At 43.6% G+C, this 25,981-nt stretch overlaps 1 protein-coding gene across 1 annotated transcript in view; it reads right to left on the bottom strand.

Moving 5' to 3' along the window:
* The window catches only part of LOC308290942 (plexin-A1-like), a gene marked incomplete at its 5' end in the record, with an annotated part of 341,256 nt that overhangs the window by 29,291 nt on the left and 285,984 nt on the right, over positions 1-25,981 (bottom strand). Inside the window, 4 exons of the mRNA XM_080732857.1 lie at positions 5,147-5,213; positions 7,901-8,059; positions 9,778-9,875; positions 17,038-17,186. Of these exons, the coding sequence (XP_080588983.1) occupies positions 5,147-5,213; positions 7,901-8,059; positions 9,778-9,875; positions 17,038-17,186 (473 nt within the window). The remainder of the gene's footprint in view (positions 1-5,146; positions 5,214-7,900; positions 8,060-9,777; positions 9,876-17,037; positions 17,187-25,981) is intronic.

Raw genomic sequence — 25,981 nt, 5'->3', positions numbered from 1 at the left:
TGTCTGTTTGTCTGTCTCTCTCTCTCTCTCATCCCTCCATGGAGGACATGGAGGAGAGACGTCACACGTCTCTCCTCCATGTCACCAGTCTCTCCTCGGTGACAGCTCTCCACAAAGTACACGGTACAGTCCTCTACTGGGTACATTACCTAACTCTGACCTCTCAGAGTTACACAAGGATACATTCATTTTGCTGTGATTTTACAGTGTGCCGTGGTCTCCACAGTGTTTGTGCACGTGACAATAAATCACCTTGAATCTCCATTTATGAAACCTTAACTTCAGCACCAAGTTTGACCCCTTCTGTTAGTCATGGGTTAAGTTAAAGCAAACATCCAAAGGTTTCATTTAACACTGAGAGAGGTCATTGCAACAACGTCCAAACTCCAGCAGCGGTAGTGGCGTGTCGAGTGTCCAATCTGCTTCAATGTATTGATATTGTCAACCAGTAGGCATCCTTCCTGACACCAGGGTCTAAAAGTCTCAATGGAAGAGCAGGGAGACCACCTCCAACCACTGCACATGTACTAGTTACATTCATATAGTATTAACATACTCTACCATATTACAAATGTTCTATTCGTTACAATAGGACTGTAGAGCAGGGGTCTTCAACGTTTTCAGGCCAAGGACCCCTTAGTTGAGAGAGAGATGAAGCAGGGACCCCCAGATTCCAAATAGTTTCATTGTTTGACAGCACAATCATCAGTGTATTTTGGATTTTGGAGTGTTTTCAGATATTTAACCACTTCAACCATACATACCTAATAAACTTTGACCTTTCACTCTGTACTTAGTCTGCTCTTTTTCCCCTCTACATCAAAGCTCTTTGCCAAAAATAGCAGATCTACAAGCTCACAACGCCTCGCGTTGCAAGGCGTTGTGAGCTTGTAGATCTGCTATTTTTGGCTAAAGTTCTCAGAATATGGACACTAGGGTTCAAGTGGTTAATATAAAAAAGGAGAAAATACGTTTCTACCACACAAAGATTTGGAGGACCCCCTGTAGTAACTCTGAGGACCCCCTGTTGAAGACCCCTGCTGTAGAGTCTTATTGGAGCTGTAAGGCACATGTTTAGTGAGGTTAAGCATCTGGGAGGCCTGCATGTTTCTTTTACCTTTTTCCATAATCTCTCTTTCTCTCTCTCCCCCCCTCTTTCCCTCTCCATCTCTCTGTCTCTCCATCCTCCTCTCCCCCTGCGGATGAACGCTCCCTCCATCCTCGACCCCCCTGTCATCCATTCTCCACCTCGCCTCAGACCCCTCTTTTCCTCTCACCCCTCGTCGTCACCCCTCTCTCTCTCTCCCCCATCTCTCCTCCGGTCGTGGCCATATGCTGCTAAGCGTGTCGTTAGCATCTGGGCTAATTAAGAGGACAGCTGCTAACGAGACAGAACCCCCCCCCTCCCCTCCCCTGCCCTCCCCTCCAACAACAACAACAGCAGCAGCAGCAGCCACCTCCTCCCACCTCCTTCAGCGCTCGTGGCGGCTTCATTAATGGCATCCCTTGTAATAGCACGGTTTCTTCTAGCAGTGGGGGTGGTGGTGGTGGGGGGGGGGGGGGGGGGGGCGGGGGGGGATAAGGTGATGTTAGGGGCAAAGGGAGAAACGGGGAGAGCAGGGACGTGCAGAGAATGTTAGAGATGCAGGGGCTGACATTTCTAAAAGGGCCTTTTGGTTAAAATATCGATGCGACGCGCTGTGAGATTGGAGGTCTGCTATTTTCGGTGCGTTAAACCACTCATATGCATACTTTCTACACAGTGAGGGCAATTCTTTCAACGTAAGATGTTGCATTCAAGTTCAGGAGAGTTTGGACAAGGCAAATCACTTGAATAGTGCCTTCAGTTATGGCATGGAAAAGGGGCATTTGCATTTCTTTCATCACAGTAAAAACTGCATTCATGTTCTGGAGAGGGCACTTTTTACAGACTGATTAAAGGGCAGGGGCTCAAGCCCCCTTTGATGTCTATGTGTGCACGTGCCTGGGGGAGAAGAGCGCACAAGGCCGTCATCAACGCACACACACACACACGCACACGCACACACACACACACACACACACACACACACACACACACACACACACACACGCACGCACACGCACACGCACACACACCCGCAGGCAAGGCTAACGACCTCGAGGCAGGAGAGAAGAAATAACGACATCCGGAAGGAAAAAGAAGTCTTCTGCTTCAGCCACACATTTTGAACTCGTCGATCTGCTATTTTATCGGCTATGAATTACGCATCAGGGCGGCGAGGAGGGGAGGGGGGGGGGGGGTGATCAGAGCCAGGGAGACGTGAAATGGAAACAAGGCAGAAAAACAAGACAAGCGGAGCTTGAAGAACGGACACGGCGAGCGTACACCGACTTAACAAACGACAGAATAAAACGCAGACGCGCCGCCAGGATGAATGTTTCGAGAAGCCCAAGGGAAATAACTTACTCATACCGTTATTATGATGCCGGTGCCATTTCTCTCTCATAATCTCCTAACAATATTTGGAGGGTGTTTTTCTTTTGTTTGTTTGCCACGGGCCAAGTAGTTCTTAAATGAACTAAAAGCTGACACATTTAAAGAGACTTTTAAATCTCATATCTTTAATCTGCCTTCTCAAGCCTCAGAGGAGAAGGTCTTTAGTACTGGCAGCAAGACAAAAACAAGGCATTATGAGTTATAGTAACACTGCTGCAAAGTTGGTCCGCTTTAATACTCTCCTGAGATGAGAGTTCGAGCATTAAAAATAAATATATATCGTCGTTGTCGGGTGGAAACCTTGTGTGTCCAAAACCGTTCGTTTTTATCATTTAAAAAAAATTAACTAAACTAGTGAAAACAGCTGATCTACAAGCACACAGGCGTTGTGTGCTTGTAGATCTGCTGTTTTCACTCATTTTGTGCGACGGCCTTGTCTGATGAAGCAGGGCTTTACTTCGCGAAAAAACGTACACATTTGAAACTTGGAGATACGAGGTTTCTGCCCGACAGTGACGATATAATAATTGCATGGCGAGCCCACTGCATTTTTTTTTTTACCAGGCCTGAGTGAGTTTCAAATAATTATAAATGCCAAACAAAATAAAAAAGAAACATATAAAAGTACAACTGAAAACAAGAATAAAGAACCTGTGGAGAAGAGATGAAAAAAGGCTAAGAAAGAAAGGGCTGAAAATTCATCAGAATAAGGAAGAATGTCTTGTGTTGGTGAAGAGGATACTCTTGAATAAATATTGTAGTGATCTAAAGCTGCTTTTACTGTATACTTAGTTGCGTGCCGCTGTCTCACACCGAAAGAAAAGCCATTCTACAAGCTCACATTGCATCACAGCGCTACGTGTTTCGAGCTTATACTGTAGATCTGCTGACGCGATGACACAGCTTAAATGGTACACATTCACACACCGGCGGTGGAGGCAGCCATGCAAGACTCCAAGCTGCTCATCAGGAGCAGTTAGGGCCTCAGGGCCTTGCTCAAGGACACTTCAACATACCGGGGATCGACCCGGGAACCTTCCAGGCTCCCAGAAGACCAACCGCTCAGGGGGTCCTGAGTAGGCCTGTCACAATTATGACATAATTGAGCCTATGGAGATTACATGCTTCCTGATGCTGGCGGCCGAGTTGCATCATGGGATATGGAGTTCGCTCACCAGCGGCCGCAGCAGCGCCTGTTTACCTGGTAACCATAGCAACTAGGTATCTGAGCATCTTAACGAGGACTTGGCACTCCACAGGGGGTAAACACTAAGACGTTTGAGGACATTTTAGGCACTCAAAGTGTTATGTTATTACCTTATTAATTCATTTCCCGCGATCCCCGTCGAAACCGGAGATTTCCCGCTGTACCTCTCTGCGATGCCCGAGGAGCCCGAAGATTTAATTAGCTTTAATCATTATGAAACGATTAAAAGTATGGTCGCTGTATATAGCCGCTTCGGAGACTTTAGGCCTACCCCCTAACTGTATCCGGTCGAATTTCCTGTTTAGACCGGATCTAGGTTTCCATATCCGGTCTGAAAGCTAATCATAGCTCCAGGCCATGATTTCCTTGTAAACAAAGGAAGGAGCTGCACGGCCATAGAATGGGTTTTTTTCACGCGTTTTTTTTATTATTTTGTAGCTGTTTGATTCCTCTACCCGCCTGGCATATGATCCGCGCACATATCGTCTGCTATGTGCGCGAACGTGTCCACGTGTTACCATAGCGCACAGCTGGCCATTTCCAATGTTTTCTTATGTAACACTGGCGGATACAGCAGGGGTAACAGCCTGGCAACGGATTTGTCTATTCCAATGGATTTTTTTTATTCGAAAGCTGTCATCTTGTCTACCGGTCTACTACATGAGTCGCGCACAGATCATGCACTATGCGTGCACGTGCCCACGTTAAAAGGTAAGGACAATTTGGCAGCTGCTTAGTACAGCTATGTTTAAAATGGCAGCAAAATTGTTAATTTGTCATATCAGCCCGTGATTGATTTTATTACGAAGATAATTTTTTTTATTCCATATGTTCCGATGTTCAATGCCAAAAACTCATTAAGCGCAATGATTTGTGTGACAGTTAGTCTCCAACTTCAATTTTGTAATGGTGACAGCCCTACTCCTGAGTCACAGACTGGGGCAAAACAAATGCGACAACAAGGTACAGACCAGGGGTCTTCAACGTTTTCAGGCCAAGGAACCCTTAGTCGAGAGAGATGAAGCAGGGACCCCCACAACCCATAGATACCATATAGTTTCATTGTTTGATTGTTACATCAGTATATTTTGGAGTCATGTCAATTTGTGTTTTCAGAAATTTAACCACTTGAACCGTCAATACTTAATAAACTTGACCTTCCACACTGTACTTAGTCTGCTCTCTTTCTCCTCTACAGTCTACACCAAACCTCTTGGCCGATCTACAAGCTCACAGCGCCTCGCAGCGCGAGACGTTGTGAGTTTGTAGATCTGCTATGTTTGGCTAAAGTTCTCAGAATATGGACGCTAGGGTTCAAGTGGTTAATATAAAAAAGGAGGAAAAAAAAGCTTCTATCACACAAAGATTTGGAAGACCCCCTGTGGTAACTCTGAGGACCCCCTAGGGGTCCCGGACCCCCTGTTGAAGACCCTTAATGGTATAGACTTTAGTGGCCTTACCTTGAGGAACTTGTACAGCAGGAACGTGAACCAGTTGGTGAGCATCTTCTCTGCAACAGACTCCGTTCTAGCAGAAAAAAAAGTGGATACAAAATAAAACATCCCAATTCAAAAGATTATAATGAACAGCTTTTCTGCTTCCTGATGGCCGTGCCAATGTCTTGTGAAAGCCTGTCAAGAACTGAAAGCATAACAATGTTCTCAGTCAGTGCTAATGGCTCATAATCGTCGCTGTTGGGCGGGAATCTTGTACTGTACGTATATCGTCACTGTCGGGCAGAAACCTTGTATCTCCAACTTTCAAATTCCTATGCCCTGCTTCATCATACAAGGCCGTCGCACAAAAGTAGTGAAAACAGCAGATCTACAAGCACACAACGCCTCGCGGTGCGAGGCGTTGTGTGCTTGTCGATCGGCTGTTTTCACTAGTTTAGTTCATTTTTTAAATGATTATACAAAACGAACGGTTTTGGACACACAAGGTTTCCACCCGACGACGACGATATGGAACAAAATAACCTGCGCTCCAATGGAGCCAATGTACAAGCTCTTGTTAATAATCGTGTTAAATATTTATGAAACCCACAGACAGACAGACTTACATGACATGCCCAAATTATGGAGACCACTTTGAAAGTGGTAAAGCCGGACGTCACTGTGACAGCCATGCTAAATATCCTTGCTTTCGGACAGAAACCTTGTATCTCCATGATTCATTTATGTTTTGTTTTTGTTTTTTTAATGAATGCCCTAATTCGTCACACACTGTCACACTAAAGTTGTAAACAGCCAAAATAGCCAATCTACAAGCTTACAAAGTGTCACAATGTGCCGCTGTGAGCTTGTATATCTGCTATTTTTCAATAGTTAAAGCACAAAATAATGCGTAATAATGCGTTCCCAGTCTAGTTTTGGATATACATGGTTTCTACCTGGACAGCGGTGAGATGCTGTATTGTGTCTGGCTCTACATTATGCATTCATTCACAGTACAGCACAGTCAGGGCATGCTATAGGTTATGCTGTGCTGGGTGTCAGCCGTGCTGTCTGTCAAGCTGATTGCCTGCTTACCTGTCTATCTGTCAAAACATCTGTCAATTATTTTGTCTGCATGCATATACCTGTCCAATTTCCCTGTCTATCTGTGTGTGTGTGTGTGTGTGTGTGTGTGTGTGTGTGTGTGTGTGTGTGTGTGTGTGTGTGTGTGTGTGCGTGCGTGCGTGCGTGCGTGCGTGCGTGCGTGCGTGCGTGCGTGCGTGCGTGCGTGCGAGCGTGCGTGCGTGCGTTCGTGCGTTCGTGTGTGCGTGCGTGCGTGCCTGAATTTAATACTACTTGTTCACATAGTGTGAACAAGTAGTCGCTGTCAGGCAGAAACCATGTATGTACAAAACGGCGCCTTGTGAGCATGTAGCTACGAAACTTTTGAAAGTGAAAGTTGCTAAGTGTTTCTGTGGGTTTTAGAAATACTGAACTAAAGAAGATGACAAAATAATAACTACATGGGATTAGGGATGGGACGATAAGCGATATATATCGTTTATCGCGATAAAAAAAAACACACTCACGATGATCGTATCGTGGAGATTTAATTTATCGTGATATCGTCCTCCCGTCGTGCACTGGGATCAATTCACCTTTTATTTGCAGAACTGCATATCCGGTACCATTTTAAACCATCTATTGGTAAAATGTACTTATAATCCTTACAACTAATTGACAAGCCAGCTCATGGTGGTGTTTAAGCATGTCATTGATAGACTCTCACACCACTGCTTCTACAGATTCCTCCTTTCACACATAAATCGCTGCATTTTCCCCCTACATTCCTAGCTGCTTTCCCTGAACATATTGTACTTGCACGATGTACAATTAAACAAAACATAATTTAATGCTATGACGCGAATTACATCATAGTACGTCCATTATAAACCTTCCGGCCGAAACACAGACTTACAAATAGTTCCACGGTGCAGTGGACTTATGAGTGTAGTAGGCCTACTGTGTCCCCTGGTGGCACGGACAGTGTAGTGCAGACATTACCCGGCTTTCCCAGAACGGGACAGTAGTGCTGACATTATCTGGGACTGTGTGCGTGTGCCAATGTTGTGTATTGTAACTGCGTCTTCTGTCAGCCCAGACTACACTGGACACCTTACACAATTGTTCCTGTTTCCTGAGTTATTGCTGTCCGAACAAGTGTGCCTTTTTGTTCATGATAGATATTGACAATAAGGTATTGAAAACATTTTAATCGGATTTAAAACCTAAACCCTTATGTTGATAAAATATAGAGCAGTCCTGCCTGAGCGCCCGGAGGGCGCGAAGTCCTAGGAATGGAGCGGCCGCGTTAGCGGCCGCGAATTTCTAGTATACGTAATTGATACAGTCTTTTTTCACTCTCTACCAAATCTCTTTGCCCAAAAAAAAGCTGATCTACAAGCCGTAGATCTGCCTTTTTTTGGCAAATGTAATCCTGGTTTTTGGGGATATTTTGATTATGGCGATAATATCGTAAATGGCGATTTCTTTGGTCACAATAATCGTGATATGAGTTTTTCACATCGTCCCATCCCTACATGGGATCCACTCTGAGTACAGGTTCTTTTTGACCATGTCCCGTAAAGTGAGATTCTTTTTTTTTTTGGTTTTCCTACGCCCATAGGAGGTTTCCCTACGCCCACCAGCGACGATAAGAGCATCTGCTAAATGCCTGGATGCTAAATGGTAATGAGTGTTTTACTGCGGGCCCATTACCTCCTGAGCAGCAGTTTGGGGTGGTTCTTGCTCTCCAGGTTCTTGTCGATGAGGTCGGACAGCAGTTGTTTGAGGACCCCGGTGGCGTATTCCAGCTCCCCCTGCAGGGCCGTCATGATGAGAGAAGCCACGTTCCCTCTGTCCCGCATGGAGAAGGACCTGCCGGTGCCAGAGAAGAAGAGACTCCATGTGAAAACGGGAAGAAATGAATGAACAAAAGGGTCAAATCTTATTCAAATGCGGAAAATGTCTTTTTCAACACGCAATGGTTTATCAGCAGTTGTTGGGCAGTAACACGTTACTAAGTAATTTCCCCAGTAACGCGTAGCATCAAAACAGTAATAATATGATAGTTATCGATCCAAATGATGGTTTGGATGTTAATGTGTTACCTGCGTTGTTTTTGATCTAGACGGGCTACTATAATCTATCCTCAATAAGACGTCTCATAAAAAAAATAGATCTACAAGCTGACTATGCATTGGGATGCAACACATTCTTAGCTTGTAGATCTGTTCTTTTTAAGCAGGCATCCTTGCGCAAAATGATGACATAAAGCGCTGCATGGCAGGTCAGAGCAGGGTCGAGGGTAGGTGTAGGTCTGTGGTTCTCAACCATGTGAGGGCTATTTTCAAATAGCCAAAGTAATGAGGGCTGAAGTGGTTAATGTACGTTTAGTAATAATAATAGTAGTAGTAGTCTCTGTGCACAAACGTGAGACAACGGCCCGCGGCTTCTGATTGGTCCGCTGGGGGGGGCGGGACCAGTGTTGTCCAATGTAAAACTAATTTCCTGCCTCCTGTAGGAACCTACTGTACCTGTACGTACAGGTAATAGAAATACGAGCCAGATAGGACTGACAAAATTATTGACAATAGGAAATACTCCAGTAAAGTAAAAGGACCTAAAAAAGTACTGTACTTGAGTAAATGAACTTTCCGCCACTGGTCTCAGTCAAAGAATATAATGTAAGAATGAAGTGTCTGTCTCAAGGAGAATGTAGTAGCAATTCCTGCAGAATACTGCTGATTACTGTACCATTATGAAGCCACTTAACAGCAGCATTGGACATCTTACAAGGTGATAACTGTTGCCGAGGGATCCGTTATTACCAAGCCTCCTGATGCACAAGGACAGCAGCCTTGAAAGACACCCTGTGACGCATGACAGCTGGCCTTGCAGATGTCATTGCGAAGGCAGGCCTATATGCCTACACTTCTTAACTTTTGCTACATGTATTTGTTGCACTGCAGCAAAAGAGGGAACAGATTGAATATGCTGCAATATTTGTATCAGTCGATAGATACACTTCTCAAAACAAAAGTAGTCAAATTATTTACACTCATCATCACTGCAGCAACATGAGATTAAAGCAAATAAAGGGGTCAATACATTTCCTAAAACCAAATTAAAGCTATGATATGGGAGGAAGGATGGTTTAGGTATACGTAATCTACTTTCCAGTTCCAGTTATACATTTACATACAGTACGGTCCTCTTGCTCAAGGGTACATGTAGCATTTTTGGACACATTCTACAATAACAGCAACTGAGGACTGCCTCCTGAACCTGCCCATAAGCTCTAAACATTATTTTGTCTGTAAATGACATAAAGATGCCTTTATTGTTCTGCAAACTGTTGAGAAAGCACAATATGTATTGTCTTTCCTTTTTAATTTTTCCAAGGACAATCAGGCCAATCTTTTAAACTCCAATTTATACTGTCAAATCCTCGCTCTGAAATATAGGCCAGGTAAAGGGTGCATTTGGTTCCTGACTATCAATCATTTAGCTGGGGACCCCCTGGTTCCCTGGGCGTCCGACCTTGACGGTTGTGATGATCACATTTTGGAACACCATGACAGAAACATGCTGACCTCTGGGCCTCCAGGGTTCGTATGAAGGTCAACAGGAAGTGCTTCTTGGTGAGCAGCTGGCCGAACAGCGTCAGAGCCTTCTCCACATTGGCCTGGACCTGAGGGCAGGACAAACACACAACCAATCACTAGAGAGACCCCAACAACATGGGCCAATCAGATTCAACTCTTCAGTATTTACTGCTCTTTTCCTGCAAATGTCCTGCAAATACATTTTTTCCACAGGTTTCTTTCCCTGTTTTGCCTTTCAAATTTCTATGGAGAATGGAGCGTATTTTTGCTGAAACTCGCAAATGTTCAAGAAACCACTCCACTCCCATTGAAAAGCAGAATCCACCTTCATAGGTAGATTTAAACTAAGAGAAGTAAGAGGTGGTCATAAAAATAGCAAAAATAGCTGATCTACAAGCTCAATGTTCTGCAAATCCTCTGAAAATCTACTGTCTTGCCAATGGTAAAACATGTGAAGTTTTGAAATGTCACATCTGTATCAGTGTATATGTTTCTTTTTCCTTTTGAAAAACTGAATTATTTGGTCTCGATTCGAATTCTTCTGGTCTTGGGCTTCACTCACTTTTGACAACCCCCTGGTTCACCGCCTTGACTCCATCTACCCCCCCTCCACTCTGTCGCTTTGGGTGGTCTCAAAGACAGGACTGTTATACACTATATTGAAATAAGTGATCAGACGGAATCAGAGGTGACAAAACACTGGCCTCAAAAACTTTGTTGGCAGTGGTGAGAGAATAACTGATACATGGCAAAAAAGAGCACAAATGGACCCATTTAATATCTAGCAAACCACGTCAATGGTGGTCATAGTCTTTCTCTTGGCGTAGAGTCTCGTCAAACAGGAGACATAACTTATCAATAATAGTATGACCTGAGAGTGAGAATATGTTGGTTCAGTGTAGATGAAGGCATCACGGATGCACGCAGGTCGCATACACAAACTTTAGAAGGCAGTCGTAGCCAATCAGGAGGGAATATGGGAAATGGAACAGATCCATGTTGATGACATGAATTTAGAGATTCTGTGTACCGCTTTGCGTGACTGTAGTGCAATATCTGTAGGAGCAGTGTCCAAAAATGTGTTTGAAAAAATCGGCCTGATGGTGGCTTTAAATGGGACAGATCCATGTTGATGACATGACTCTAGATTGATTAAATACTTTATTAGAAGTTAGCATAGGAAAAGTACGGCAGAAGGACAGTATAGTTCAGATACAAGGTCTAATACTAGGATATAACCCCAAGAAAGCACAATGGGGCTTGTTTACATTGGGGTCCTTTTGTACTCAATGAATTTTACTGTGCACTACACAGAAAGCAGACCCAGCTTGCACATCATGGCTGGGGGATGTTCTTGTACATCACTCCGCCTCAACACCACGCTGCAGTAACCTGAACTAGGGGCCACATGGCTACAGCGCCAGCGCTAGCTCCCCTGCCCACTCAGCGCTACAGGGAACGTGTTGACTGTGTCCTTTCAGCCAGGCAGACGAACCCCCAGAACCAATGTCACTGTCACTGTGTGAAGAGGACTTCCGTTAAGGGGAGGCATCCTAAAATGTCTAATGATTACCCTGGTCCCTGGGAGCAGCCGAGTGTGGAGGGAGAGAGAGAGAGAGAGAGGACGAGGGACGGCGTCGAGAAAAGAAACCGAGGGGAAAAAAGCATTGGAGCGTAGCAAGTTTGTGCGCGCGTGGCTCCGTGCGTGCGTGTTGTTCTGGTGGCTGGCACCTGTCACTACCCATCAACAACAGACCCTATCCCCTGAAGACCTTTCTCTCCCTCTCCCTCTCCATATCTCTCTCTCTCTCTCTCTCTCTCTCTCTCTCTCTCTCTCTCTCTCTCTCTCTCTGGTTTAGTCCTCATCTATTCTCCATCTTTCCCTTTGTCTTTGTTAAACACCAATTGTTTTTCCTTTTAATCCACCCCCCCCTCCTCTCTCTAACATGCAGTCCTTCTCTCCTCCTACATGCTATAATAAAGTGTCTGGGTCTCTCTCTGTACAGCTAAATGAGATTCCCTCGCCTCCGGGGTAGGAACAGATTGGTGAGGAACTGTCCGTGCGTGCGTGCGTGCGTGCGTGCGTGCGTGTGTGTGTGTGACGAGAGAAAGAAAGAGCTAGAGATTTTATCTACATGTGAACACGAATGCAACCTGTAACACAAATATTTGCATGTGCGTATAAGACGGAGAGACGAGACAGAAAGTGTGACGTGTGCGTTCGCGTGCACGCATGTGTGTGTGTGTGCGTGTGCGTGGCAGGGCAGTGTGTCTGGCTGGCTTAGGGGAGAGCGGTTACACAGAGCAATAAAGCCAGGAGCAGCAGTTTACACAGGCCATTGGATTAGGCCAGCCACCCCTGAGGGAAATAGACAGGAAGCCCCAGACATAACCATAAAGCACGCAGTCCGCCCTTAACCCCCGGCTGCCTCTCTCCATTCACTTTAAGGATGCCCGCTGCGTGCATGACAACGCACGCATGACAAAGCATCTCCACACAGCTCCACGTGCACTTTAATGACACTGTGAAAAAAAAAAAAAACCTGAGTGAGGGCCAGCATCACCTCCATGTTTGGGGGAGGGGTGTTATATATATGTTAGATTGATTGATTGATTGATTGATTGATTGATTGACTGACTGACTGACTGACTGATTTAAAGCAGGGGTCTTCAATGTTTTCAGTTCAAGGACCCCTTTGAGGACCCCTTCAGAGAGAGATGAAGCAGGGATCCCCACAACGTGTCTATAGATTCCATATAGTTTCATTGTTTGACAGCACGATCATCAGTGTATTTTGGAATCATGTCAATTTGTGTTTTCAGATATTTAACCACTTGAACCGTCAATACTTAATAAACTTGACCTTTCAATCTGTACTTTAATAGTCTGCTCTTTTTCCCCTCTACACCAAAGCTCTTAGCCAAAAATAGCCGATCTACAAGCTCACAACGCCTCGCAGCACAAGGCGTTGTGAGCTTGTAGATCTGTTATTTTTGGCTAAAGTTCTCAGAATATGGACGCTAGGGTTCAAGTGGTTAACTCTTTCGAGCCGAAATAAATGATAATTATCAAAAAGAAAAGAAAAAACGATCGGCAGCTGTCCTCCGTCTCTTCTTCGACTGATCTAAAAGGATCATTTTCTAAACCATTTGAACCGGAAGTGCTTCTGGTAGCTTTTCGTTCTCTATAGCCAAAATCCCGTTCACTTTCATTGTAGGAGGAGGCGTTAGCATAGCATCTGACTGTGATATTTTTGATCAGATAAAAGTTGACATGGGCCCTTCATACGGAGTGGATTACATTCGCTTATCTCGATGTGCACGGATCGTGCACGCGAAGCGCACAGGGGAGAAGACGACTCGGCCAAAATCCCCACTATATGCCAATGCGGATCGAGACAATTGTGGTGAGTTTACGATGGGGGATCGAAAGAAGAAAAAAAAAAGAACAGTGCCATCCTAGAAGGACGGGGGGCGCGCTGATGCTTATAATCATAATATTATGTCTCAGATCATAATACAATAATAGAAATTTCCAGCTAGTCCACAGACAAGCCATTCTGGCCAGGCTGGGAAAGTGTTAATATAAAAAAGGAGAAAAAAAAATCGATCACTCAAAGATTTGGAGGACACCCTGTAGTAACTCTGAGGACCCCCTGTTGAAGACCCCTTGATTTAAAGTTACAATCTGTAAGTTTCATGTCCTGCCTGTTTTTCTGTATATTAGAGAGGTGTCTTTACTTCAAAGGCATGAACATTATCCTGTTGAAACAGAATGCCACTGAATATCTGATGTGCCTGTACATTGATACTGTATATTCCTATAAGCATAATCAATACGTATTGGAGCTTCCGAGCTTCGACCAAGAGGCATGAAATAATTGACAGGTGAGAGTGCATGGATATAACGACTTTCCTACAGGGTGCTTATACTCAATCCTTAGTGTTCATTATCCCCGGCAAGGCCAGAAGGCCGAAGGCGACGGATTATGGTTTCACTCATGTGAGTGAGTATGTCTGTCCGACTCCGTCTGTCTGTACATTACAAGTTGTAATGCCACCTACTACTATGTATATGAAACTGGGAGATTATACCCGATGCTGTTTTTTCCCCATATCTTTTTATCCATGTCACTTGAACCATGCCCATGAAACTGTGATTGTATATACCTGCTGCTATTTTTATATGTAGGATATGTTTCCCACTTGCCTTCCGTAGTGCCACCTATCCATTGCATTGCTTTTTTTAACCACGCACCTGATGTATTATAGGGCTTTGTAATTTGATGTGAATGTGCCTTCCTGTTATTGATCGGTTCTATGTTGTAATCCTCTATTCCAACGCTTTCTGTGACTGCTAAATTTGAGAGCAAGCACAAACATAGAATTTTACCCAACGCTTTTACCACACCTGTAATCGATGTGACAATAAAGTTGATTCTGATTATAATGTGAGCATCCATGGGGGGATTGTCCAGTGATTCTGTTATGCCGAGTTAATGCAGAGAAGTAATTTCCCAGCAGGGATCACGACGAATGCTCCTTTATTCAGTTTTACAGGGTCTATGATTCTGTAATTTCATCTGAGGGGAGGTTCTTTCATAAGCCCTTTGGGGCTTCTGACTTCTCCTTTTTACAGGGTGGCTCCGCAGGAGGATAGCCATCTATACGAGGGTCGGGCTCTGTGCAGATCCTTGTGTGTTTGCCTGGAACTAATCTCGCAAACCGTTGGATTGATCAGTATTTTTCACTTAGGTTTATGTGCATTTTTTATAGGCCTATCCAAACGGAATTTTTATAAAGGAAGTCAATGGGGCTGGGATCAGGCTGAAACCATGCCCTTTTATTCCTGTATTAACATTTCTGTGTGCTAATAAATAAAGGGGAGGAGACCCCGTGGCAGACCAAGGGTCAGATGAGGGGATTACATCTCCACACTGGCCTGGGAACGCCTCGGGATCGCCCTGGAGGAAGTTGCTAATGTTGCTCAGGAGAGGGATGTCTGGAGCTCTCTGCTGAAACTGGTGCCCCCGTGACCCGACTCCGGATAAGCGGTTGAAGATGGATGGATGGGTGGATGCATGGATGGATGGATAATAAATAAAGCCAAACAATCTTGAATGTCCCTTTTTTCTGTTCCAGGAAGCATTAACAATTCCATTAATCTTTATTCTTTTACGAATGTTTCCCACATTCACTCAGTGGAGACTCTTTGAGTCGACTTTGCGGGTCATCAAATTATTGGCTCAGGAATGCGTCTCCATGAATTCAAGGCTTCATGGGGTGTGTAGTTGATAGAATATAAGTACATTTTTGGGGGTGAACTCTCCCTTTAAGAACATTTTTGGGTGTTAAATGTAGCAAGAATCAAAGGAAAAAGTACAATAGTCTAAAGTAAAAGTACAAATAGCAGGTTTTTCATAGAAAGAAACAAAACAGACAGAAATGTATTTTTTTGTTTCTATTCCTTGCTTTATAATGAACCAATTTCACTTTTTGAAAAGCAATAAAGAGAATTCCACTAAATAATTTGTCCCAGTACCATTCTTCAGGTGAATGATCTCACACATGAGTGCTTAAATATCCAAATAGCTTGTGACTCACTACTTTCAGAATGATGTACTGTAGCTTTCATGCATGAGTTTGGAGTGCAGTTTGTCCATTTTGTTTTTTAGTTTTGGCTGGACTCCAATCACCCAACATCCCAGGTTGAATAGCATGATGCTCAGACTCTCAACTAATGGTTCATGAAATGCATCATAGTGAGGACCAATTATATGAAGGTAGGCTGAAAATTAGATATGCTTATAAAACTGGTCCTTTAACACGCCATGTCCATGGATTTCTAGCTACATTTCTGAGTTTTGACCACCATTTTGACCATCACATCAAAGCTTTTACACAGTGGAATGTTTCATTCAATCGCTCAAGAGCATCCCAGGGCCAAATGTCATGATGCTGTGACTCATGAAACGCATCATAAGAGCCTGTGCCCGTATCATGTATCATCACTCAAATAGAAACAAAAAACTAAAAGAATTACGTCACAAAAATGTCCATTATCATCCTATACAACCTATAGGACGATAAAGATTTTTTGGCAGGGAATGAGTTCATCATTAACCATTAACAAGTTTTGGTTAACGGTTGCGTTCAAAATTGTCCTCCAGTACAAGCAACCATATCCAAGATTATGATTTTTTTGAAATATGGAATGTGTTCCAGGGTCACAACAAAACTCCCTACCGGCCAAATTTGAACTGCAGGCCGCAAATATCACTGAATATCACTCTGTAGATATTATTATGATATAATAATATCTACAATAAATATAGATAGATAGATGGACAGACAGACAGACAGACAGACAGACAGACACAGACAGATAGATCTAGATAGATATATAATAGTTGAGTAGGGACACCTTTTAGTGTCTCCTTCTACAGTTAGTGTTTTAGTCTAATAGATCTATTTGTTTCTGTTGCGTGCTAATGCTAGAGTTAGTTCTCACATAGTAAAATGGAGTGTTAAAGGTGATATTGATAACATTATTACAGACAAATAAATTAGTGAATCCACAGAGCTTTTAAAATATATATATATATATATATATATATATATATATATATATATATATAGATATATATATATAGATAGATAGATAGATAGATAGATAGATAGATAGATACTGTAGATAGATAGATAGATAGATAGATACTGTAGATAGATAGATAGATAGATCTGTCAGCTTATTAATGGAAAATCTAGCGTCTGAATAGCAGTGGTTCTCAACCTATCAGAATAGAAAAATAAATAAAAAGAAAGAATAGAAAAATACCTTTACTGCATAAAAGTAATCAACAACACTATGAAATCTGGTAAAATATTGGCCATATTGCAAAATAATATAAGAAAGAGGCAATTTCTTTGAAAATAGACGATCTACAAGCATGTAGCTTGTAGATCAGCTATATTTTCACAATAGGTATCTTTCATTAATTTCCTTCATCAGTGAAACCGAGTGAAACTACATTACAAGTGCTTATCAGGGTGGGGTTCAAATATGATTATTTTGGAGGAGTCCGTCCCCAGTTCATATTATGATTATTACAGGGGGTTGCGGCATGAAAAGGTTGAGGACCACTGGTCTATTATACAGTAGCACCTTTAACTCAGTTAATTTAAGAGTTAAACGGGCATTGGTGTTAGTCAGTTGTGGCCGGTGCGGTGGTGATGCGGTGTACTGACCCGTACCTCCATTTCCTTCAGGACGGGGTGGTCCTCGATGCCGGGGAAGAGCACCCTCATGGCGTAGGTGCGGTAGTCCAGGAAGGGGATGCCCGCTCCGTCCAGCTCCTGGGTCAGCTCGTGGATGTCCGTCTGCAGCTCTGCAAACGCTGTGGAGAGGAGAAACAGGCACAGGGACGTGCAGAGAATGTTAGAGAGGCAGGGGCTGAGAGTTCTAAAAGGGCCTTTTGGTGAAAATATCGAAAATAGCAGACCTCCAAGCTCACAACGCGTTGCAGATTTTCGATACTTGATACTGAACTAAGCATTATCAAGTCAATACTGGAGTTGTGGCGTAACGGCATGGACTTCTACACAGAGAGGGCAATGCTTTCAACATAAGAAGCTGCATTCATGGAAAGAGGGAATTTGCATTTGCAAAAAGGTTTGGTGTAGAGGGGAAAAAGAGCAGACTAAGTACATAGTGAAAGGTCAAGTTTATAAAGTATTGACGGTTCAAGTGGTTAAATATCTGAAAACACAAATTGACATGAATCCAAAATACACTGATGATTGTGCTGTCAAACGATGAAACTATATGAAATCTATGAACAGGTTGTGGGGGTCCCTGCTTCATCTCTCTCTCAACTAAGGGGTCCTTAGCCCGAAAACGTTGAAGACCCCTGTACCCCTGGACTCATAATGTTCCATAGTGTCGTAGTAAATAAGTGTCATATTCTGAAGAAAAAGACTTGACATTCAGTAATTGGGTCTTATTATTCAGAAATGTTCAATAACAGCAGATGTGATTATTTGAGTAGACAACGCTACAATCTAAAACGACAAAGATGCTTACCGGCTTTTAATCGGTTAAATTGTGCAAATGAGCAAAACAGGTGTTGTTCTTTTTTTATCCACATTAACTGAATGTTGAAGAACCTTCTCACTACAACAGTTTTAGTGTCTGTAAATATGAACGCTCTGTTTTGTGGGGTCGGTCACACATGATCCGTTCACGGCCAGCGGTGTCCCAAAATGCCAAATATATATATTTTTTTCTCAGGTTTCACAGCATTCAAATGAGCACATCTTCTTCAAACATGTCCCGATTTCACTCCATGACACCTCATTGAAAGCTTACATTCTGTGCTGTCACGATGTGTAAAAAGCACAGCATCAGTGTTCACAGACAGGGGCGTCACACCAAATTCTGGGCCCTGGGTACAAGGATTCACTGCGGGCCCCTGTGCTTTAACTATTGAAAAATAGCAGATATACAAGCTCGCAGCGCGGCACTCGGTGCCGCGCTGCGAGCTTGTATATCAGCTTGTAGATCTGCTATTTTTGAAAAATCATGAAAATCTTTTGAACATTTCAAATCCTTCTGAGGTTTTTGGAAAAACCTATGTTTCTATGTCAGTGGAGCTCAAACCTTTTCATGTGAAGGACCCCCAAAATGGTATGTATTTGGCCACGGACCCCCATCTCAAAATATTGAGTTCCAGGGACCCCCCAGAAGCAAAATTTGAGTTACAAATGTTCGCTTAACAAATACATATATTCAAAGATTTGCGCACATTTTCACGACTTTTCAAAAATAGCAAGATCTACAAGCTCGCAGCGCGGCACTTGGTGCCGCGCTGTGAGCTTGTATATCTGCTATTTTTCAATAGCTAAAGTATAAAATAATTAAGGCCCCTCCACCACCTTGGGCCCTAGTAACTCAGTCCCACTTTCCTACCCCTTGTGACGCCCCTGTTCACAGAGATAGAGAAAGACAAGCTGAGAGCCCGTGAGAGAATGTCACAGAGCTGGGATATCTGTAGAGCAAAGACAGAGCCGGGGGTAGGACACTGAATAAAACATAACAGAGACAGAATACAATCTCTTCATGAAGGCAAATGTCACAAAAAAATGATTTGATTCTGGTACCTGCGCTGCAGCGTGTGTCACCTCCCCACCCCCCTCTGCCCCGTCTCGTCTCAATGTTCTGTCCCGTCAAAATATAGCAAAATTCTCACTGAACAAATGAACAGCTCATCATGTCATTAAATGGCGTGTCGTTTAAGGGCAGGGACGTGCAGAGAATGTTAGAGAGGCAGGGGCTGAAATTATTAAAAGGGCACTTTGGGTGAAAATATCGAACATTTGCAGACCTCCAAGCTCACAACGCGTCGCAGCACTCTGAATGCGGCTATTTCCGGTGCTTGATACCACACTGAACTAAAAGCATAATCAAGTCAATACTGGAGATGTTGCGTAACGGCATGGACTTCTACACAAAGAGGACAATTCTTTCAACATAAGATGATGCATTCAAGTTCAGGAGAGTTTGGACAAGGCAATTCTCTTGAATGCTGCCATCAGGTATGACATGGAAAGAGGACATTTGCATTTCTTTCACCATCGTAAAAACTGCATTCATGATGTGGAGAGGGCACTTTTTACAGACAGATAAAAGGGCAGGGGCTCAAGCCGATTGATTTCCCTTAACGTTAAGGGACACGTTCTGTTGCATAAATTAAACAAAACACCACATTTAACCGTGTCTCTGTGTGCCAAAAATCTACTTGAATGTGGCCAGCACTTGTGACAACTTTTGACTGACAACCGAGGCAGGCAGACAGACAGACAGACAGACAGACAGACAGACAGACAGACAGACAGACAGACTTTCCCTGTGGTATCCGAGCTCACCATGAATTAAATCAATACTTGTCAAAGAGAGACTACACAATGGAGAAGTAAGAGAACGAGATAGGGAGGAGGGAGAGCGAGAGCGAGAGAGAGAGAGAGAGAGAGAGAGAGAGAGAGAGAGAGAGAGAGAGAGAGAGAGGGGGGGGGGGAGGAATGGGGGAGACAGAGAGAGGGGGAGGATCGGACAGAAAACAAAGTTCCCAGAAAGGAAAGTCAATTAATTGCATGAGTGGATAATTATTAAGAGAGCGACGGATGAGTTTTCATGCATAATTTCCCCCAGCTGCTATTGGACACATTGGTCCACGAGAGGAGAGGAGAGGAGAGGAGAGGAGAGGAGAGGAGAGGAGAGGAGATAGGAGTAGAGAACAGATAAGAGGGAATGAGCAGAGAAGAGAGTGGAGGAGAGGAATGGACACTGTAAACACAGCCTGGTGTAACTTATTGCTTTAATAAAATGTTACCGGATATGGCAACATCAAAATCGCAGACATATCCCAATTAAAATAGTTTTTCACAATTTCACAACAAATTTATACAACATTTTGAAACTATTTGTTTGGTGCAGTAATACTGATGTAATGCAGTTCCATGTGTGTGTTTATAGAGCATTTTACAATCAATGGCTCAGCCAATCATAATCATGGACCGTGACGATCCGTTTCATGCAGATAAATGAACACACAGGAAGAGGTTTCAAACCTGTGACATTTGGCGGCGATAGTTGCTCTGAAGACAAGGACACCAAACGCAAATAATACCCAAACACAGGTAACATACTGCCTCGGTTGGGTGGAAACCTCACAAGTCGATAACTGTTACTATTCAGGATATCATATTAAAAAATTGCAAAAGTAGCAGATGTACAAGCTTGTAACACGTCGTGCTGCTTTTCAAGCTTGTGGATCTGCCTCTTGATGATTTTGTGTGACACTCGAGTAGGTTATTAATTTACGAAAAAAGGTTTGAATATGGAGATAGGAGGTACCCGATTTTTAAGCTACGATGACACATTGTTTTTGTTTGCTCTCGTCAAATTTCTTTACTATAATGTGTTAAATAATTCAAATATTACTAAGTGGACATAATATATAGGAACTGCAGTGATGACATCACCAGTGGAGGAAGCACCTATAGGTGTACACTGTATTGAGTATAATATTGGCCTTATGAATTATGAAATGCTTTCCCACATTATTTGAATACCCAGCATTTAAAACGATCTGTTGCCCGGCCTGCCCTCTTGCTGCCGTTGTCAGCTCGTCATTGAAAGGGTTAACTACATGCTGCCGTTGACATGTCAGCTCGTCATTGAAAGGGTTAACTACATGCTGCCGTTGACAGCTCGTCAAACTCACTGTAAATAAACTGTTATGACTTACAGTACGTCTGGACTGTCCATAGCGCATCAGTCATGGCCGTGGTTTGTTTACTACGCACATTCACGTGCACTGAAAGTGCTAATCTTCCATAGAAACCCATTGATCTTGCAATAAAAGAGGCCTCATTTCTCAAAAAATTACATTTTAATCCCAAGGCTGGCATTTTCACCACAAAATAGCGCTTGCATGATGGCTTTCTACTGTTTATTGCTATCACACCTGACACCCAGCTTCCAAACAGTTCCGGGTCGAAGTTGAAAAAGTAAAATCTGCGCAAATTCCCGCCCGGCCCTTCAAAATAAGAGTGGAGGCCTATGGAGGAAGCGGCGCTGCAGCAATGAAAATTCATCCCTTCAAAGTAAGAGGCAGCAAAAGTGTTAACGTCTACCATACAGATTGGTTAAAAACAAACAACAAATTAAAACCAAGTTCCAGACAACAGCTTTAAAATGGCCAATTGTCCATTTAGAAAGCTATAGTTTGTGAACACATTAATGTTTGTGTGTGTACCCTTCAAACAGTGTAGAGAGCAAAGAGACAGAGGACATGGAGGAGACACAGACCATTCCGTTTGCTCGTCCACCCGTTTGTCCGTCCCTCCAAATGGTCGGCGAGGCCATTTGGAGACGTTATTTGTTATCGTACCGACGTGTTAGCGCATCATAAACACGGCGATTAGCGGCTGTAATGTCAAAGCCGTGACATTGGCCCACTCAGCGGTTACAATTTAGTTGCTGCTGTTTGGCTAATTGGCCGTGACTTCTGCACCACCGTGAAGTCCAGAGTGTTAATTCAAACTCTCAGGAGTGTACGAATGGAACCAAATGGACCCGTAAGGGTCCATTTGGTTCCATTTGTACACTGCTGAGAGTTGACATTTTTGTTTGTGTGTTGTGTCGGTTTAGAGGAGATACGGTACTGTCCTTCTCATGTTCACACACACACACACACACACACACACACACACACACACACACACACACACACACACACACACACACACACACACACACACACACACACACACACACACACACACACACACACTTTCTACTGCAATCCACGTGGGGACATGCAATTTGCACCTTTTTTTGGCGGGGATATTTATAACCCCTAAACCCTAACGTGTAATCCTAACTCTGACCCCAAACTGAATCTTTTTACTAATTGTAACCTTAGCTCTAAAACAGACACGTTTTCTTGGCCACGGAGAGGACCGTTTTCCACAAGGGGACATCATCACAAAATGCCCCCATAATGTCAAGTCTGACAGGCCTTATCATCCTGGAGGGGGTTCTTGCCCCCCCACCTGGACAGCAGTACCTGGCGAGCGAACGCGAACGCGCACACGCACGCGCACACACACACACACACACACACACACACACACACACACACACACACACACACACACACACACACACACACACACACACACACACACACACACACACACACACACACACACACTCGCGCGCGCACGCGCACACCCTCCTTTCTCTCTCGGCTGAGATACGTAGCTCTACACCTGACCGCCCAGGTCATGTCATCACTGTCGGGCGGAAACCTTGTATCTCCATATTCCTACTTTTTAATGCCCCCCCCCCCCTCCCCACCATAAAGCTAATGTCCTATTTCATAGTACGATAGCATCACAAAAAAAGTAGCCAAAGTAGTCAATCTGCAAGCTCGCTATGTGTGGCATCGCGACACGTTGAGAGCTTATAGATCTTTCTTTTCATTTCTTGAAAATGTATACCGGTAACTCTTTTAGATTTGCGAGGTTTGGGCCCGACCGTGGCGGTGTGTTACCTCCGCCCACACCCAGCAGACCAGCTGGGTGTAGCAGCAGGGTGGGTGGGACGGGACAGGGGAGGGCGGACACCAGCGCACGCTTCACCTCCCGCAGGAAACCAGAAGGCTCTCTCTTCATCTCCCATACACAACGCTGAGGCCTGCATGACGCCCCCAACGCACCAAACGTTGTTTAGTCTGCAGTTTACCCAGTTTACCCTAATAAATAAAAGTGCCTAAAGCAGTGGTTCTCAAACTTTCTTTTGTCTCAGGTCACCTCTGTAAATAACTACATTTTCATATTATTACAGTATGTATTACAGTATGTGAATATGTAAATCTTTCCCCCAGTATTGTACAAGAGACAGTATTGTACTAGTAAGACGCCTCAGGGCGACATATATGGGCATTCCCATATGAAGTCCTCTTAGATATGGGCTTAATATTGATGACATCAGAGATCTCCATAATATAGGCATAAAAGGGCCGGATACTGTTAGAGTGGTTCCCATGACATCACAACATACAATATATTGTATGCCACTTTGAGAAACCCTGGGCTAAAGGACAGTTATGTGAGTGCTGGTATTCCCTGTTATGAGGGAGAAATGATTTAAACTAGTGAAAACAGTCGATCTACAAGCACACAACGCCTCGCACCGCGAGGCGTTGTGTGCTTGTAGATCTGCTGTTTTCACTACTTTTGTGCAACGGCCTGGTATGATGAAGCAGGGCTTCACTTTGCAAAAGAACATACAAATTTGAAACTTGGAGATACAAGGTTTCCATCCGACAACGACGATATACAATTTATATAGCGCTTTTCTAAGGCCATGTCACCCTGTCCGGTATAAGAAACTTTTATAATATTATAAATAATTGTATTAATATTTTGAAGTTTGAGTTGTGCTTTCATACCTTTTGTTAAGAATTAGCATCGAGTAGTTGGAGAGATCCATTTCTTTGGTTTGTTTGTTCAAAAGGAGACATCTGCCATGAGGAACTAAGTATGAAAGTAATAATGCCCCACGTATAACAGCTATGTGTACGTATGAAAATAAATGACCTTTACATTAACCTCGAAAATGTGTCTAATGAGCAATGATGACGAACAAAGCATACTGTAATTGAAAGTAGGAGGCAATAATGTACTTCAAAAATAGCAACATGTTAAAATGAGTCATGATGGGTATGGAGCAATTACAGTATATTCCTTCTAGGTGTTTTATGTGGGAAAGAGAGATTCTTTGAGTAACAAAGTATATAAAGTACTGTATATATTAAATGTGACTGTGACTCACAAACCGTATAACAACTGAAAATAAATGACCTTTTATATGAACAATGTAAGTCATTATCTTCCTTCTGAAGATAATGATAATTCACCCACGTCTTTACTTTTCTTAACCTTTGATGTGACAATAAAGCTGCTTTATTCTGATGAAGAGAGATTTGAATGTGTGTGTAACCCACATGAGTTGCACCAGCAAGTAGTTGAGTCCACCTAAAGCGAGTCCAAGTCAAGACTGAGTGCGGGAGGGGGTCGAGTCCGAGACAAAGTCAAGACCGAAACCAGATAACACATCCCACAGTTCCTTAGTCCGAGTCAATGACAATTTGGACTTGAATCCTGACTCGAGACGAGTCATTGACTTGAGTACTACAACACTATTAGGAAGACTCATGTTCATGTGTATACCCGATGTAGACATTCATCTGGACACAAGACCCGGGCAAACGTCCGATCAACCGAGTACCTTACGGTCCAAAGGCGAGTGCTCTACCGACTAAGCTAAGCGGAAACCATGCAAAGTTACTAGTTACTAGTTACTAGTTAAAAGTGTTCTTCCACAGGGTTACACTACATGCTCCTGCAGAAACTCCTCAATGTCAGGACAAAGGAGCGGCTGGAGATGCCATGTGTACCGGAGGAGACGTGTGGTTTTCTATCCTCCCCTCCCCAGCAGTGACAGGGACTCTGCACGTGTGGGGAAATATGAGGAAGTGGCATTAACAACAGAACTGGGAGAAAACAAAGGGTCAGTGCAGAAACTATGCCACTTTCAAACACTGAGACGTTGAGACGACCTTTAGATAAAACGGCATTTGTGTTACAATGAGAACACAACCCTGCCACAGAACAAAATGGCTTTTAACCACTTGAACCCTATAGCTTCCCTATTCTGGAGGGAACATTCTGTGAAAATGCCTAATTTTGCTATGCGTTGTGAGCTTGTATATCAGCTATTTTCGACAACAGGAAGAGGCCTATTATATAGCCCTGGGGGACTCCAGTCAACTATATTTCTTTTTTTTTGTCCTTCATTTACTCAGGGAAAGTTGGTGGGCAGAGATGCTCAGTTTCAACAATGCCTTGGCCTGCATAGACAGACACACATTAAAAGGCAAGAGCCGGCAAGTACAACCACAGTCTTTTACTGTTGTCCACTGAGCAGTTGGGGGGTCAGTGGCTTGCTCAAGAGCACTTCAGAGGTGTTGGGGGAGTGGTGACGTTTTACTTCCCCACCAAGATTGTTTCACGCCGTTTCTGGGAATCAAACTATATGAACCTTCCGTTAACAAGCACGCCCCTCTAACCTTAAGCCACAGCTATGTCCCCAAAGTATTTTGAATCACAATGCTTCTAACGCAGGGGTCTTCAACAGGGGGTCCTCAGAGTTACTGTAGGGGGTCCTCCAAATCTTTTTTTCCCCTCATTTTTAACCACTTGAACCATAGTGTCTGAGAACTTTAGCCAAAAATAGCAGATCTACAAGCTCACCAAAAATAGCAGATCTACAAGCTCACAACGCCTCGCGCTGCGAGGCGTTGTGAGCTTGTAGATCGGCTATTTTTGGCAAGGGGTCCTTGGCCTGAAAACGTTGAAGACCCCTGTTCTAACAGAACGAAACTTAAAAACCGGGGAGGATTATTAGTGGAAGAATTCAGCAGGAGAGGACGAGTTTCCTTGTTGAAGTTTTAACAAAGAAACTAGCTCGGGACGCCCGTGAAAACGAGGTGTGGAGTGGCGGCAGTCCGTCACGCAGCGGGAGACGCTGCGTCTGACTGAGACAGTGAGGAATGTGGGCGCG

Source organism: Nannobrachium achirus (genome assembly GCF_963921795.1).
Source record: "Nannobrachium achirus genome assembly, chromosome: 9".
Lineage (NCBI taxonomy): Eukaryota > Metazoa > Chordata > Actinopteri > Myctophiformes > Myctophidae > Nannobrachium > Nannobrachium achirus.
Note: the sequence above shows the minus strand (reverse complement) of the source record. Positions and strands in the feature narration are given on the sequence as shown.